The 19,097-nt window shown below is 34.8% G+C and overlaps 1 protein-coding gene across 3 annotated transcripts in view; it reads left to right on the top strand.

Annotated features, from left to right (window-relative positions):
• LOC132117404 (uncharacterized) overlaps window positions 1-18,045 on the top strand; it is a 38,530-nt gene extending 20,485 nt beyond the window's left edge. For all 3 annotated transcript variants that reach the window (XM_059526673.1, XM_059526676.1, XM_059526674.1), the window contains one exon: window positions 17,518-18,045. In XM_059526673.1, the coding sequence (XP_059382656.1) occupies window positions 17,518-17,692 (175 nt within the window). In that variant the 3' untranslated portion in view covers window positions 17,693-18,045. The remainder of the gene's footprint in view (window positions 1-17,517) is intronic.
• Window positions 18,046-19,097: the final 1,052 nt, after the last annotated feature.

Raw genomic sequence — 19,097 nt, 5'->3', positions numbered from 1 at the left:
ATGGGTTCGGCCGAATACCGAATCCACTGTTTAAGATTCGTTCGAATCCGAAACCCGAATACTAAATCCTACTCGCATCCTTATTCCATTAACACAGTAAAACACATTAATGAAGTAAACAACGTCCACAGCAGTGTATTTTTCATTTTACTTTATTTTAACTCTAAAAAAAAAAATAATAATAATAATAATAAAAACAAATAATAATAAGAATAGCCAACATTATGCCAGGATGACAAGTGGGAAAAATAATTTTGACAATTACCATAAGCCTATGCTTACCCAAGTACAAACCAAAACCTTTCAATAAAAGTGTTTTTTTTTGTTTCGTTTATAACAGTAGGCTAGGCCAGGGGTTCCCAAACTTTTTAGCCCGCAACCCCCATGATAAATGCACTGCTGCCCCGTGACCCCGAACCTCCCCCAGCCCAGTTCAACAACCCCTCCCGTCGTGTGAAATGTACAGCAAATTACAGCAAAAGCGATTTTATGCCCCCCCTATAAGATGTCTTGTGATTGGTTCATTTTATGGCCAATCAGTCTATAGACTCTACTGAAGCTCGCGATTCAAAAAGTGCAGCGTCGTCACAGAAACAACGCTTGTCGCAGACTTGGACTTTTACTTTAAGTGTTGGAAGTCGAGACACTAGTGATGGGAAGTTCAGATCATTAACCGACTCAGACTTTTGAGTCGCATTCAGCAAAATGAATGAATCTTTTTTTCGAGTCATTTCAGCAAAATGTATTTATAGCCTAGTAATTTTTTATCCAATTTTGAGTTTGCTGGTATAATAATTGATTTTCCTAGGCAGACTTTGGACAAATTGGTCTAATATATGTATAAGATGCTTGCTCAAAAAGGACATAATGACATAAATTTAAAAGCAAATTACATTTTGAATCCTAAACAAGTAAAACTACAGTTCTATAGTCTAATCTGAAGGGTGAACTCAAAAGACATAAATCATACAACAAGGTAATTTTTGAAGATTAGAATCCACTGTAAAAAAAAACAAAAAACAAAGTGATGTCTCCATCATAGACACGACTCGTTCTTCCCTAGTCACATTAAAGAGTCGTTCAAAATGAACGAATCGTTCAAGAACGACACATCACAAGACAACAAACAAAGAGCTGCTAGGTAACCTTTCATGTATGGTTTAATATGTTTGTATGGTTTTCTCAGATCAATGTTTTTACCCCGTCAGGCTCTGCTCACATTGGTCGTGGTTGATTTCAATCAAATGTTCAGTCAACGTTTAATAAAACACAATAAAAGTAAAATACGCTGGGCGCTATCAAACAATAAACAGTCATGGTGATTTGCATATTTTATATCAGTTTACTTTGTGACAGTGACCACATAGCAAGATTGCACAGAATGTTTCATAATAATAATTTATCTGGTGACACGTTACTTGTTAATGCAGTTACTTGTTAATATCAGTTAGATAGTCAGTTAAATTGTCAGGCCTAACTTAGTCATTTACACGGGAAATTACATGGATGCATTCTGTGCATTTCATTCACAATTTGAATTTTTTATTTTTTTTTGAGATTGAGAATAACAGACACACATAAGTGTTTCTTTTGAAGGCAGGGAAGACCGCAGTGCCAAGCCATGAAAAGAAGTAAAGATATAGGGAGTTTCTTTCAAAGAAAAAAATTAAAAAAGGATTTATTCTCAAATTTAACTTAATGGATATATACAGGGATGACAAAAAACTAAATTAATCAAAAATGTGCTTTATTACTGCATTTGTTTACAAGTAACGTTATTCAAGTAAAAAAATAAATAAATAAATAAAATCAATAGGATTTACGTAATATACTGTAGAATTTAGCTTTTTTTTTTTTTTTGGTCACTGGTGGCCACCCCATTTGGAGGCAGTGCCCCAGCATGGCCCCCCCACTGAAAATGTTCTAGACACGGCCCTGTGCATGAGCCACTTGATATCCACCTGTTCTCTCTCAGAAAGTAACTGTGCAGCTATGTTGGGTTGAACTCGTTCATTATTCTGCCATCAGGAACCAGTCGAGTAGGTCAAAGCGGCTCACACCAGTGATGCACGGGTTGATCCAAAATGAGCGGGTGCCTGTGGTTACCCGCGGTTACGAGTCATCCAAAAATATTTTTTATGATATTCGTGTCACGGTCGCTCGGTTTGTTTGAAATAAAGATGCCAATTAAACCTTTGTAATTTATATAGTACTAGACACAATTTTGAAATGCATAGGCCTACACTTTATTGGCTGAATACCTGGCGCGAAGATGAGACACAAGCTCAGTCTGCAGGAAGAGATGGAGGCGGCAAAGAAGACTGCGGAGCAACGGCGCTATTTTTGGTAAAACATGATTTTGACGACTTCATTATGTTTTGTTTTATAGAAAACTCCAAATTAAAAGATTTTTTGTTTTGTATAAATTGTAGCTTAATTTTGTCAATGTTTTATCCCGTATTTAATAAATAAGAAGCAAATATATAGCAGATAATGTAATAAGGCGCCGGCACGATCACTTGCATTGCATGTGAACTGGATGGCACCGAAACTCTGCTTGTGCCTCACAGATTTGAGAAATATAGGCTATATATTACAGAAAGCTTGAAATGTCTACTTTTAAACGAAAATATTCAAACCAAAATAAATAGGCTACTCTTTGATTATGTAATCCATATGAATTGTGCATTTATCTCTGGAGTTCATGGCGAGTCCGCATCCTCAACTTCATCTTTGCAGCGACACAGAAAACACCAGTTTATTACTAAACAATTAAATGTCTCCTTGCCAATTTAGACACATTCATAATCATTACTTTAACCGGTTCTTTTTGGCAAGCTTTATGTGTGCGGTCATAACGCTTATTCTGTAGACTTTAGCCTATTTACGTATTTAAATTAATATAAAGGGGCGATTTGTCCACGAATGGCTTAAATGAACAACTACTAGTCGACTAGAAAAAAAAAATAGTCTGAGGCAGCCCTTATTCCACACATTTTCGAACCAGCAGGCCATTCTGGGTTGAGTGAGAGACCCCACGGAATGAGTGAGGGTGCGGAATATTCAGAAATGCGCTCTCCGCTCATGAGCTCTGGGCCAGGATTCCGGAAAACGATTGATCTTAGCGTTTAAGAGTGTAATTTTATGATTGTTCGTTATTGTTTCACGTGTGTTTCCTAACAATGCACGTAAAGCAATCACACGTAGCCGTGCTTTAAGTGTTACTGTAAAACATTTCCCTGTAAAAAAAACGGTAATCTACTGGCAGCTGAGGTTGCCAGCATCATACTGTAAAAATACAGTGCACTACTGTTTTAGAAAATAACAGAATGATACTGTTTTGTTAAAAACAGCATGTAGCTGTTAAATTACATGCTAAAGATTAAAATACTATTATGCACTACATTTTGTTTGTCTGTGTGGATTATAAAAAACAGAAAAATGCTAGTTATTTTTTTTTTCTTTTTTCTTTTAATACAACACCATAAATTCTGCACAGTGCTTGTGAATACACTATGCAACAAAACAAATATGTATATACTACATATTTAGGAAAAAATACAATAACCAATACACAATATAAAAATTACTTTCCTGTACATAAAAAACAAATCTAGCCTCTAATCAAGATTAAGCAAACACCAGCCTAAAAAATGCTGTTTCACTAAAACAAATTACTTAAAAGTATTACATAAATTGAAATCTCAAATCAGCCTTAACAAACAAAATCATATATATATATATATATATATATATATATATATATATATATATATAAATATAAATATGAATGGCATCTAGTGTTCAAATCAATATTAGAAAGAGGAAAAAAAGCAAACAGAGAAAATAACCAATAAAAGCACCAATCAACATTTCTAAATATAAAAATATCAAAGGAAAAAATAAACAAAAATAAACAAAACAATATAGAAATCACTCTCCAGTACATAAAATACCAAATCTAACCTCAAATCAGCCCATAATGGCCTCTAGTATACAAATCAATAACACAGAAGAAAAAACAAACATCAGCCCACTTCATATTTCTGAAAAACAATTGTACGAGTGGGGAGTTCCAGCTACATCTTAAATAAAGTGCCATTCAAAGTCCATAAGTAAAATTAAATAAAATTAAAAAATTAAATAAAAAAATTTAAATTAAACATTTTATGCATTTAGCAGACACTTTTATCCAATGCGACTTACAGTGCATTCAGGCTATCAATTTTTACCTATCATGTGTTCCTGGGGAATCGAACCCCCAACCTTGCACTTGAAAGCTCAATGCTCTACCAACTGAGCTACAGGAACACCATAAGTCTTTTAAAATATTTGACACTTTGGAATTGACGGTCATGGTCTTCTTCTGCAGTTTTACCAGTTTTTTTAGATGTCACTTTTCCCCTTGCAGCCTTGGTCCCCTTTTCTGGATTTATCCCAACAAAGCATCTGAAAATTAAGAGTAAAAGATTTTCAGTGAACAAATGCTTTAAACGGTATGATTTACAAAAAATAAATACATGAAATCCTTTGTATTATTTCTGGAGAAAAATTACTGATTTTGTGTTCTGTAACAGAAAATAAGTACTTTCATATTTTTTTTTCTCCACCAAGATAATGTAATATAATAAAATATAAGGTCTGGTTGTCATGCAGGTGCATCGAAAATGAAATTTTGAGCTCCAAAAAGACAATAGAATTTTAAAGGTAGTCACAAATGATTTAATCTATGACTTCTGAAGCAATCCCATTTTTTGATGATAAGAGTCTAAAATGGGAAGATCTTTTTCATGTTCATGTATGTCAATTACTATAAAGTGTACTCGCGACTGAAGTCATGATCCCGACGGACTGCAGTGGCATGATGAACAGTAAAAGTGTTAAATTTTGTTCTGTTCTCACCTAAAACTAAACCAAATTAAAGCACTGTACTTGAATGAATTATATTGATGATGTTTTTATGCCCCTTTGTAGCTTGAAGTTATATATACACACACAGGTGCATCTCAATAAAATTCTACTTAAATTGTGAAACTCGTGAATTAAATAATTTCAATGCACACAGACTGAAGTAGTTTTGTCCTTTGGTTCTTTTAATTGTGATGATTTTGGCTCACATTTAACAAGAACCCACCAATTCACCATCTCAACAAATTCGAATATGACAACATGCCAATCAGATAATCAACTCAAAACACCTGCAAAGGTTTCCTGAGCCTTCAAAATGGTCTCTCAGTTTGGTTCACTAGACTACACAATCATGGGGAAGACTGCTGATCTGACAGTTGTCCAGAAGACAATCATTGGCACCCTTCACAAGGAGCCACAAAAATTTATTGCCAAAGAAGCTGGCTATTGTTAACAGAAAGTTGAGTGGAAGGAAAAAGTGTGGAAGAAAAACATGCACAACCAACCAAGAGAACCGCAGCCTTATGAGGATTCTCAAGCAAAATCGATTCAAGAATTTTAGAGAACTTCACAAGGAATGGACTGATGCTGGGGTCAAGGCATCAAGAGCCACCACACACAGACATGTCAAGGAATCTTTTTATTCTTAACAGGATTAAAAAAACGAAATAACCGACATGGGAAAATTACGTCGATTGGAGGTTATGAATTTCGGTTTTGATTATTTTTCCATTAATCGTCCAGCCCTACCAAGGGGCAACATGTATATTGAAAATAGAAGGGGACCTAGGACGGATCCTTGTGGCACTCCATATTTTACTGATGATAAATGAGATGACTCCCCATTTAAGTAAACAAAATGGTAGCGATTGGACAGGTAGGATCTAAACCATCTTAGAGCCTGCCCTTGAATACCTGTATAGTTTTGTAATCGATCTATGAGTATGTCATGATCTATGGTGTCGAACGCAGCACTAAGATCAAGTAAAACTAGAAATGAGATGCAGCCTTGATCTGACGCAAGAAGCAGGTCATTTGTAATTTTAACAAGTGCAGTTTCTGTGCTATGGTGAGGCCTGAAACCTGACTGAAATTCTTCATACAGATAATTTTTGTGCAGGAAGGTGCTCAATTGAGCAGACACAACTTTTTCTAAAATTTTAGACATAAATGGACGATTTGAAATAGGCCTATAACTTGCCAGTTCACTAGGATCTAGTTTTGGTTTCTTAATAAGAGGCTTAATAACTTAATTTATTTAATGATAAATTAAGTTATCTATTTTATCAGTGAAGAAATTCATAAAGTCATTGCTATTAAACGTTGGTGGAGTATTTGAATCACGTGGCGTCTGGTAATTTGTTAATTTAGCCACTGTGCTAAATAAAAACCTTGGATTGTTTTGGTTATTTTCTATGAGTTTGTGTATATAGAGCCTGTCTATTGCTGGATATACTGTTTTTCCATGCAATTCTAAAAACTTCCAAGTTAGTTTTTCTCCATTTGCGTTCAAGACTACGAGTTTCTTTCTTGAGAGAGTGAGTATTACTGTTATACCATGACACAGCACGTTTTTCTCTAACCTTTTTCAATTTGATGGGGGCAACAGCTTCTAATGTATTAGAGAAAATAGTGCCCATGTTGTCAGTCATTTAGTCTAATTCTTGTGTATTTTTGGGTACAAATAGCAGTTGAGATAGATCAGGCAGGTTATTTGCGAATCTGTCTTCGGTGACTGGAACAATAGTTCTGCCCAGACTGTAACGCTGAGACATATAGTTAATATCAGTGATACGCAGCATGATACAAGGAAATGGTCTGTAACATCATCACTTTGAGGTACAATATCTATAGCAGTAAGATCGATTCCATGCGATATAATTAAATCTAGTGTATAATTAAAACGATGAGTGGGCCCGGTGACATTTTGCTTGACTCCAAAAGAGTTTATTAGGTCAGTAAATGCAAGTCCTAATGCATCATTTGTATTATCAACATGAATATTAAAATCTCTTTCCAGAAGGATTTGGCACCTGCCCACACTGCCAAAAGCACCAACAGTTGGTTAAATGACCATGGTGTTTGTGTGCTTGACTGGCCAGCAAACTCACTAGACCTGAACCCCATAGAGAATCTATGAGGTATTGTCAAGAGGAAGATGAGCAACAAGAGACCAAATGAAATGTAAAAAGGAGAAGCAAAAGGAGCCCCTACCAAGTATTTAGTACATGTACAGTAAATGTAAACACATTTTCCAGAAGGAAATCATTTTCAGTTCTCTCTTCACAGCAGTTCAGTCAGTTTTTTTTTTTTTTTGTTTTCTTCGATAGTTTTTACAAAAACTTCTTAGGCTTACGAAGCTTTTATCTGATCGGAACAAACCCGAACCTCAATGTCTGCTGAACTTGCAGAAACATCAACATAGACATAGGCAGACTAGACCATTTTAGTACAAATTATGATCTTATTGACAATTTGTTTTTTATAATTCTTGACAAAATTAGAATATATTAAGGCTTTTGTTTGTTTGTTTATTTTGCCTTGTTCCTACGTCTATGGCCCAATGACGCTATGATGAGCATTTACTGCTTTTAAAAATTGCGGGTCGGGTACAATATTTTCTTTTTTTGCGGTTCGAGTTGCGGGCCTCTTGCGATGGCCCTATTTGCGAATTCGGCAGTCATAAAAAAAAAAAAAAGTACAGTATTTCAGCCTAATAATAATAATGTCTGTATTAAAAGTATTGCTCTTAACAGATCTGTTTGTTTTGTATCACTAGTGCAGTGTCCATTCTCAGAGCATTTAAGCACTGCCCACGTGAGGCATGCCGTTTCCGGCTCGCTCTGTTATGTAGTGTCCATATTGCAACTAAATGCTAAAATTTTATGCAAGCAGCTATTGGTAGCCAGTGCAAATTGATAAACAGAGGTGTGACGTGCATTCTTTTTGGCTCATTAAAAATTTATCTTGCAGCCAAATTCTGGATTAATTGTAAAGGTTTGATAGAACTGGCTGGAAGACCTGCCAAGAGAGCATTGCAATAGACCAGCCTGGACAGCACAAGAGCTTGAACAAAGAGTTGTGCAGCATGTTCTTAATGAAAGGGCCTGATCTTCTTGACGTTGAATAAAGCAAATCTGCAGAACCGGACAGTTTTAGCAATGTGGTCTGAGAAAGTTAGCTGATCATCAATCATAACTCCAAGGTTTCTGGCTGTTTTTGAAGGAGTTATGGTTGATGTGCCTAACTTGGTGAAATTGTGATGAAACAATGGGTTTGCTGGGATCACAGGCAGTCCTGTCTTGGTAAGGTTGAGTTGAAGGTAATGGTTCTTCATAGAGCTGCACGATTAATCGTTAAAAGATCACGATCTCGATTCAGACACCCTCTCAATCTCATTTCTAAATGACAATGATTATTAACTGTTTTAAACCTTTGACAAGGTCTTACCGGATCATTTAAATCTGTGTTCGCACTGCCGCTGACACAGAGAGAGCTCTTACCATGTTTGGTTAAGAAACATCTTCACAAACTGTCTTTTCAACTACACAGTATTATTTCTGTCTTACAGTCATTCATATTATAATAGAAATACTGGGATAAAGTTTATCGTTCAGATATAAACATTGATGTCTATATTGTAGCGATCAAAATAGAGCAAATCCCCTTTTAAAAGTACTCCGCTTCAAATAACTTTTGTGTCGATCGCATTATTTAGCCACTAGGTGTCGACAAGTGTCTTAATGTATTTGTCAATGAATTAATTTGTTAAAGAGAATCGTTCAAAAACGCTGATTCATCCAGTAATGTAACAAGTGAAGTAGCTTTGAATGAGTGAGTCATTGAATCAGTGATTCAAACAACTTTTTCATCATTCTAATATAAAAAATGTGGGTTTTAAATATACTATATATACACTACCAAATAAGAGTTTTTGAACCATAAGATGTGTAATGTTTTTTAAAGTCTCTTCTGCTCACCAAAACTGCATTTATTTGATCCAAAGTACAGAAAAAACAGTAAAATTGTAAAATATTTTTACAATTTAAAATAACTGCTTTCTACTTGAATGTATTTTAAAGTGGAATTTATTCCTGTGATGCACAGCTGAATTTTTAGCATCATTAATCCAGTCTTCAGTGTCACATGATCTTCAGAAATTATTTTAATATCCTCATTTGCTGTTCAAAAAACATTTATTATTAGTATTATTATTAAGTTGAAAACAGATGTTTTTTTTCAGGTTTCTTTGATAGAAAGTTCAGAAGAACAAACTTTATGTGAAATAGAAAATTGTTATAAATGTCTTTGTCACACTTGATCAATTTAAAGAATCCTTGCAAATAAAAGCATTAATTTATATATTTATGATAATGATAATAGTAATAATAATAATAATAAAATGTTTCCTGAGCAGCAAATCAGCATATCAGAATGATTTCTGAAGGATCATGTGACACTGACTGGAGTAATGATGCTAAAAATACAACTTTGACCACAGCAATAAATGACATTTTAAAATATATTCCAATAGAAAGCAGTTTTTTAAACCGTAAAAAATGTATCACAACATTACAAATTTTGCTGTATTTTGGATAAAATAAATGTAGGCTTGGTGAGCAGAAAATAATTATTAAAAAAAAAAAATTATCTTACGGTTCAAAAACTTTTGGACTTGTAGTGTATATAAAAATGTTTAATAATTCAATCAGATTAATTAGACCCTTTTAAATAGACTGCAGCAATAATATATTGTCACACATAATTTTATTTAGTTCAGAATCATAGGTGAATTGTGATCTCTATATAAGACCAAAAAAATCGTGATTCTCAATTTATCCAGAATCGTGCAGCCCTTGTTCTTCATCCAGCAAGAAATGTCTGTCAGACAAGCTGAGATGCGAGCAGCTACCGTCAGCTCATCAGGATGGAATATGATTTAAAGTTGATTGTCTTCAGCATAGCAGTGGTATAAAAATCCATGTTTTTGAATGACAGAACCTAATGATGCCATGTAGACAGAGAAGAGAAGTGGTCCAAGAACAGAGCGCTGAGGCACCCCAGTAGTTAGATGTTGCGACTTGGACACCTCACCTCTTCAAGATACTTTGAAAGACCCATCTGATAGGTAAGACTCAAACCACTGGAGTGCAGTTCCTGAGATGCCTTTTGTCAGTAGGGTTGACAGGAGGATCTGGTGGTTAACTGTATCAAAAGCAGCGGACAGATTAAGCAAGATAAGTATTGAAGATTTGGATTCCGCTCTTGCCAGTCTTAGGGCTTCAACAACTGAGAGCAAGGCAGTCTCAGTTGAATGTCCACTTCTGAAGCCAGATTTTTTTGCTGTCAAGGATGTTGTTCTGTGTGGGAAAGGTAGAGACTTGGTTGAACACAGCTCATTCAAGTCTTTATGCAATTAAATGTAGGAAAAATTGTCTGTAGTTCTCTAAACGAGATGGGTTAAGGGTGGGTTTCTTAAGGAGTGAGGTTATACGAGCCCTGTCTAAATGGTAAGGGAAAAACACCAGTGTGGAGGGATATGTTAATTATGTAATGAGTGAGTGCAGGTACAACTGCAGGAGATATGACTGGTGTGGAAAATTGTGCACTGTTCTTAATTTTATTAATGAAAAACGTGGCAAAGTCATCAGCTATTAGAGTTGATGCAGGAGGAGGAGGACAAAGGAGTGAGGAAAATGTTTTAAAGAGCATGCAAGAGTTAGACAAATTGTTAATTTTGTTATGGTACTATGTCCTTTTAGCAGTGGAGAAATTAGCAGAGAAGGAAGAGAGGAATGACTGATACACATTAAGTTCAGTAGAATTTTTGGATTTGCGCCACACCCTTTCAGCAGCCCTGAGCTTAGAACGATGTTCACAGAGAACATCCGATAACCAAGGGGCAGAATGGGTGGTACGGGCTGGCCTGGAAGACAAGGGTCAGACTGTGTCTAAACAGGATGTAAGAGTAGAGCAGAAAGTATCAGTAGTACTGGAAGCATCAAAATATGTTAAAAGGTTAAGGGAAGGAAGCGAAGATGAAACCATAGTAAATAGCTGGTAGGGTGAGAGTGTGCGTAGGTTACATTGAAAGATGACATGTGAAAGGGTTTTGTGTTGTGTCAGGAACCATGTTGAGGTTAAGAGTGAGGAGGTAGTGATCCGAGGTGTGCAGTGGAGTAACCAGTACATGATCAGTGGAGCAGTGTCGTGTGTAAATAAGGTCCAGTTGGTTCCCTGATTTGTGAGTAGCAGTAGGTGACACTCAGTTGAGATCAAAAGAGGCAAGCAGAGTGTGGAAGTCTGCAGATAGAGGTTTATTTAGGTGGATGTTGAAGTCTCCAAGCATAACAAGGGGTAGTACCATCCTCAGGAAAGTTTGAAAGCAGTACATTTAATTCATCCAAGAAGTTACTTAATGGTCCTGGGGGTCGGTAAACAACTACAAAATAGATTTTAAGAGGGCAGGTAATAGTAACTGATTGAGTTTCAAAGAAGCTATTGATACCCAAAGATGGTAAAAGATTAAATTTCCAATCATTAGAGATGAGCAGACTAGTACCTCCACCTCTTCCAGTCAAACAGGGGGAGTTAGAAAATGAAAAATTATTGGAGAGTGCTGCAGGTGTAGCAGTGTCCTCTGGTTTGATCCAGGTCTCTGTCAGGGCCATGAAATTTAGCTTTGAATGATTAATAATAGAAGTAATGAAATCGGTATCAAATTTTCCTGTTGCGATTAATTGCTCATGCTTTTATCACAGTATACGGTATTATCATGGTATATATATAATTAAATATCACGGGATAAATATAGTTAAAAAAAGTGGTCATAATACAGTATAACAGGTTAAATAACTTTTTATAACAAAAATAACTGAACATTTAAATACAATAAAGCAATACAGAAAATTATATATAAAGTTAAAAGTTTTACACTGATTAAAGTGCAAAAGAACTATAAAGACCCATAGGTATCACTTTACAATAAGACATCATTAGTTAACCATTAACATTCACAATGAGCATTTGCTACTGAAGTTATTAATCTTTGTAAAAAAAATAAAAATACAACTCTTAGTTCATGTCAGCTCATTAAATAACACAGTTGCAACTTTCAATTTTAACAACATGTTATAAAATATTGGAATACCTAAGATTAAGTATTTGGCACTGTGATGAACACCATAGATTCACAAATTTGAATGGCTATTTAAATAAATTTTAGAAAGTAGTGTAGCTGCTTTATTTATGGGGTTTCCAGAGTAAAGGCTGCTTTTTTTTCCTGCAGTTTAGCGCCATCTGCTGTCAGAGAGTGAATGTGCTTTCATTCAGCGCATCTCTCACATGCTCCCCCATGAGAGAGTTCTCTTATGTGCTTGTTTACATCAGAGTGCACAAGCTCTTTCAAGCAGCATACAGCGGTGTTGTGCATTTTGACCAGTTGATGGGAATAGTTTTCTTAAAATGCATTCCAAATTCGGAATAATTTGTAATATATATTTATTCACAGTATGTAGAAGTGCCCACGATAACAATATTGTGCATATTAATTACTGAAATATCGCATTACTGAATTCCGGCACATGTCTATAGCAATCATAGGCAAAGTGAGCAGGTTGTTAGGATTGCGCTGCCTACAGTGTGTGAAATGTGGTTTGCGAGTAGTAGTGATAGTAGGGATCTGGAAACACATAGTAAGAATTGGTTATAAAAACTGAAACTGAAGTTAAACAAGTAGATTCATTCATAAGATTCATTCAGTGTTTATCATGGCGGAGATACTGTTGACAAGAATCAAGAACAAAGCAATATGTGCGATTTGCAATGCTTAGTTAAAATTCTATAGTGAGATTAAAATCTGCGGAAGCATTTTAAATCACGTGTAAAGGCACCATAATTTCTGCAATGAATGAATGGCGGATGGTGCAAAGCACTGTTTTGTTTACACAAGCGTGGACTACTATAATGATATGAATACACAAATTTCATCCCCAGCTGCTCTGAGAGTCACTTCATTAACATTTTACCATTTAATCTGACAAAACTACCGTCATATCACATACACAGCAGCTGTAGTTCCTCACATGCAACCCGTCAAAATAAGTTTAGTTTCACGCGAAGAAACTGTTAAAAATATATTATTATTTAGTAGGGGTGTCCCCGACTAAGGAATTTCATAGCCAAATCGGAATTTTCGAATCTTGCCAATATTTGACTGATAGTCGAATCATATGTTTAGGGGCGGGGCAAAATACATTAACAGGAGTCAAGTCAGACATTCGACTAACATAATTACTGATGTTAACACACAGGGAAAATGTGTAATGAACACCTTGCAGATATAAATGGGGTAAATAATGTGTTATGTTTTGATGAACAGAGGGCTAACACTTAGCTTCGGCAAAACCATAACAATTAACAATTTTATTTGTATTTATTTTTTACAGTAGTGTTCTCATTATAACATTAGCTTAAAACATTAGCAGTTAATGTTCTGCATTTCTGTTTTGAGCTGCGCGCGCTGAAGATGACCAGTAGAGTGACGCATTTGATAGGAAGTTTTTAATCAATGGGAAACAACTCATAATTTCATATAGAATACGCTTCATTATTTATACAACATAAATTTAATAATAAGACTTATAGGCTATTTGCAAAAAGGGCCTGAATGCACATGAACATATCTGCGGGGCTCTGAATGCGAACTCCTTTTGTGGATGCGTTCTCCATGAAACAATGTGCAGAAACACAGCTGCTAAACTCTAAAAATTCATAGCATTTTACTATAATGGTCTTCTCATTATAATAGTATGTATATAACAGTCCCAGTCATAGTTATTGATGTTCTGCTATAGTGTGACCTGCTCGCGCTGTGCGCTGAAGAGATATCACCGTAGTACTACAATGAAGCATTTGACTCAAAACCAATTGCATCTTATATAAGGTATTATTATATAAGGTCATGTTTTGAAATCACTTGTACCCTAACTGTTCTAAAAAATCCAGTCTCTGGCTGTGTCAGTTTGAGTCTTGGTAAAGTTTTAAATCCCTGCCGCCAAGATGCTCCTCTGTCGTTCACGGATTATGGAAAGTGAAACATAAATCTATAGGGGTGGTTGAATTTATTCACTTACTTTAAAATATTAATTTGAAGCTTCTTTCTTTTCAGATTCTTACAGCTTTATCATAATAGGCTGTATATTAACTTATTGGGAGAAAACCGCTAGTTCTATGTGAAATCAGACATTTGAGCTCCCCCATATAGTCAAAATGGCATAATCAATAATACCCCGCGAATATTCAACTGTTAGATTGGTAGTCGAATCAGGCTCCTTACTATTTAGCAGACTTAAGACTCAATGTAACACTACTACTACTAAATAGGGCTGGTAATTTAACGTGTTAATTAGATTAATTATGGAGAAAAATAATGCATTAAAATTAACACATTTGACGCACTTGCCCCGCTCCAGACCTATGTGGATCATCTGCCATTTCATAGAGTCGATTGATGACTAATATGACGCAGAGCAACAACTTACTGTATGATGGAGCCTAGAAAATGTCCCTAAAATTCAAGATATGGGGCAAAACGCCCGTTTGAGATTGTGTCTCATTTACATCACATAGTTAAGACATATCACACGAGTATGGGATGAAATTAGACTCAAAATGATTAATAGATGCACGCAAAATTATCCATGTACTACATCAATTTTATACATGTATCTTACGAACCACAAACAAATGCCTTTCAGTTTGATTCGGGATTAGACGTCAGTTAATGCACGCGTGTCACCCGATCCACATATGCATGAATTCCTTTTTGCATGAGCAATTTGTGATATATTAATGCAGAACAGAACATTTGTAAACATGTCTGCATTTGTACAAATCGCTGCACAATCATTTAATCCTGAATCAAATTGAAAGACTTTTGTTTATGGTTGGTAAGATACATGTATAAAATTTATGCAGTACATGGATAATTTTGCATGCATCTATTAACCATTTTGAGTCTAATTTTATCCTATACATGAGCAGTAGGCTAAGTGCAATATCACACGAGTGGCAAGCGTGATACTCATCTTATACAACAGTTCATTAAGAAGTTATTATTGTGTTATTTTAGACACAATGTTGTTTTTGTTAAATTTTGCCAACCAGAAGATAAAGACAAAGCAGAACTGTTCATCTCCGAGCAACCCACAGCGGCATTTGATTTCTTAATCCACGTTTTGAACGAATTTGGTGAACCATTTGACTTAATTTGATTAAAAAATCAACTGCTGTAGCACAATGAAAAAAAGTGTTTCATTTATCCAATTAAAAAATTTGAGGGTAATGATTCAAATCTATATTTTTTAACTTGAGACAATAGTTATTTATTTTTCATTGGCTCAATTAAAAAAATATAGATGTGAATCATTACCCTATTTTTTATTTTTTTATTGGATGAATGAAACACTTTGCTTTGTTTTATTTGCACCAACATTATTTGATTTTAACATTTTGGAATAATTTATTTTTTATAGCATACTTTTATTTAGTCTTACTGGTAAAAATTTAAACACATTTTTATTGTTTTTGTCTCAAAACGCTCTGGTGTTCTGACCTGGACAAGCATCATAGTATGACAAGGGGTGGTAACATTTCCGTCACAAGGTTGAGGCATTTAGTCAATCACAAAGCACTGGATAGCTGGCCAATCAGAGCACATATCAATAGCAAGTAGAAATATTGGTTTAATTAAGCCATTTGTGTTTAAACAAGAAATAAGCTGGTATGCTCAAAGTAAGCAAGGAGACTAATGGCTAACCTTGTGAGGTAACATTATCTGTTTGCACTGGTCCATACATGGATAATGACTGATAAAACTCTTTTTACTAGCAGACAAATAGTGGATACTGTAAAATTTGTTAAATTGACTTACTTGACAATGTTATGTCCTCAAAATGCCTTGAAGAGTCATATGCAGCCAAGTTTGTGATTCAAAATTGCGCGCTCGCTTTCAAACGCATGTGAGTTGTGGTTGTCAATGTGGTAGAGGTGCGTCTACTTTTACACAGCTGTCCCAGATTGTTATTCAAGTTAGAGGTTCAAAATACAAATAAATAAGCTCTAACTGCTATGAAGTCGTGGAATTATGGGGACATATTAACAGTTAACGAAATATCTACAAATAAAAATATAACTGTTACCGGATTAACCTGGCTGCCTTCTCACTAGACCCTCTGCTTTGCAGCACAGTTAATGATATGCTAATATAGTGTAACTAAAGGCCTTATCACAAGATGTTACAATAATTAAAAAGTAAAATAAGTGTTTTTAAAAAGATGAGACAAACAGCAAAAGTATAAAACGTGTATTTTTGTCACAGTGTCACAATAGATAAACCATGACAACCATGCACAAATTAACCATGGATTTACTACACTAACCATCATTTAACCATGGTATTTGAACAATTGTGGTTTTAGAAATGGTAATCAATATGGGGGGGCAAAAACAACAACAACAAAAAAAACATGGTTCATTTTAATTTTGTTGGGGTAATTTTAGTGTGGGTTGTGCTACTTGGTTGCAATTTCCAGGTTCTTTTTCTATTTGCATTTGCTTCCTGAAGTTGCGGCACGTTGAGCTTTCTTGGCCACAGTACTATATAACTGTACATGTGACATAAAAAACTTGAATCTTGTATCTAAGGGTGTTTGCGAGTATGCCTTTTGTGGTTTTTATCAACCCAAGATGCACATTTCTACCAAGTCCACAATGAGGCAAACTATGCATCAGACTTGAACCAGGCTGTCGAATTGGCATTATGTCATGAAAATGTGGATGCAGTGTTGAGAAATGCTTGTGTGAGGAGATTTAAGAGATGCATGCAATTCTAGTTTAATGGAGTACAGAAACATTTTATCTGTCAATGTGTCTGGAGAGAAATAGAGCAGACACAAGAAGATAAAACTTTGTAATTTCAAACTTTCTAAAACTTTTCTCTGCATTTGCATGACAACTTTGGACTCAAGAGGATAGTTCATCCAAAAATGAAAAATCTGTCATTAATTACTCACCTTCATGTTGTTCCAAACCCAAAAGACATTAGTTCATCTTCAGAACACAAATTAAGATATTTTGATGAACTGTAAATAACTGAAATGTTCCCAGGCCTAGAGAGATAGTAAGGACATAATTAAAATAGTCCATGTGACATCAGTAGTTCAACCTTCATTTTACAAAACTACAAATTTACTTTTTGTGCTAAAAAAAGAAAACAAAATAATAACTTTATTCAACAAATCCTCTCCATCTTCCACTATTCATGCAAGTATTTTGTGTGAATTATCCCTTTAAAAGCTTTTAGCTGTTGGCATAACGATGAGGAAATGTTTAATTTTACCATCTTTATTTTTGGTTATGTTAATGTGTAAAAAATAAAATACACATTTATCTATTATTTTAATATGAAAGCATTTGTTTGTTTATATTTTCTAATTAGGCACCAAATAGCTAGACTACACTTAAAATTTGGATTGGGAACAGGATATACAAACACACCTTACTTCATCTTGTACTTTACTATATAAATAACAATTGATGTGACTGCAGGGTCCAGGCCTTGGAGCACTACAAAGCGGTCATGAACATGGGATATAGTTCCACCAAGAGCAACATTTCCAGAGGACTAAACAGGGCTTCCATCCGAAAATGGACCCAGCACATCCAGCAGACCGTCAGCAGCTGGACTGATGTGGCCATATCAAACATCCGCAAAACCTCTTAAAAAGAGGCACCTGTTTTCATACTACTTAACATGTATGTCATCTTGCTTTTCTCAGTATATGCCAGAAGAAGCCTTGTCTAGTATTTTGAATGGACTGTTTTCTTATCTGTCTGTATCTTTTAAGTGTTTAACGTAAAGGGCAACTGAATATACTGTATCACTATTTAGGAACATTTTGCATTTACAGCTACTAATTATCAGATGTATGTGTATGATTTTAGTTAATGAACATTCATGGCTCAGTATGCTTGACGTAATAAAGCATTTAGCAACTCTGCTGTGAAAAAAACACCCAAAGATGTGAATACCAAATTTAAGCATATTTGAAAAACATGTATGGAGAGGTCAAGGAATTAGAGAAAAAAAAAACTCAATGTTATTCATCAAGGACAAATAATTATACATTTTTTTGGGACGTATTTCTTGTGGTGAAAAAAAAAATATCCATCTGACATTAAACTGACATAGATACTAACTGTGGGAGATGTTACCAATGTTATGTTTGCTAACTGTCAAACCTATTTAGTTGAAGTTTATTTACTGCTTTGGTACTTTACTGAAAAACCTTTAGTATTTGTGTAAAGGGAGAATAAAATGCAAATTATGCTACATTTTTACAAATTCACCAAGCAAATATTAAGACACTATAATCATTGATTGTAATTTGAATATAGTGATCCATATGTATACATTTTCAAAAGAGAACACAAAAATTCAAATGAGAGAAATTGTCTACAAAACTATTACATGCATTTGAGTTTGTCTCAAAGTTTGTATTGCTTTGCATTATGCATGTGATTTGTTTAGAAAAGGACAAAAACAGCAGAATTGTTTGCTTTTCATACTTAATAAAAACTTGAATATTTGATACATTTGAATGATTTATTACTTTTCACCATAATATTTGAAGTATTTTTGAGTGAGTTTTTTTTTTTTTTTTGGACTACAAAATTTAATTAAATAACTGATACAATGTGCAGTTTTTAAAAAATACAGTCTGCTTCAGCAAATGACCCATCAGTTTAAAATCACTGCTTTACATAACTGTTTTAAGGATGGTAAATGTTTGAAACTTCAAAGGGTGCAGCTGTAAAATCACATGCAATATTTCAGCTCATTCAACAATTTTATCAAAAGATATTTTAATAGGTTTTGCCATCCTACTGTGTTTGAGGGAAGCTCAGGCTGCCTTCTAGAATGAAACACTCGTTCTAGGGTTGTATATAATTGTTTACATGGGATCAATCAATTACAAGTGAAAACATCAATGCTAAGGTGCTGCCATATTAATCATTGTACTGCAGATTTTTAATTAGACAATATCTAGTCATTTTAATAGGAATCAAGAGGATCAGATTAACATATAGGCTTCATTTGTTCATGCAGTTTCAACATGTTGACCAAC

This window comes from Carassius carassius, chromosome 36, assembly GCF_963082965.1.
Source record: "Carassius carassius chromosome 36, fCarCar2.1, whole genome shotgun sequence".
NCBI lineage: Eukaryota > Metazoa > Chordata > Actinopteri > Cypriniformes > Cyprinidae > Carassius > Carassius carassius.
Note: the sequence above shows the minus strand (reverse complement) of the source record. Positions and strands in the feature narration are given on the sequence as shown.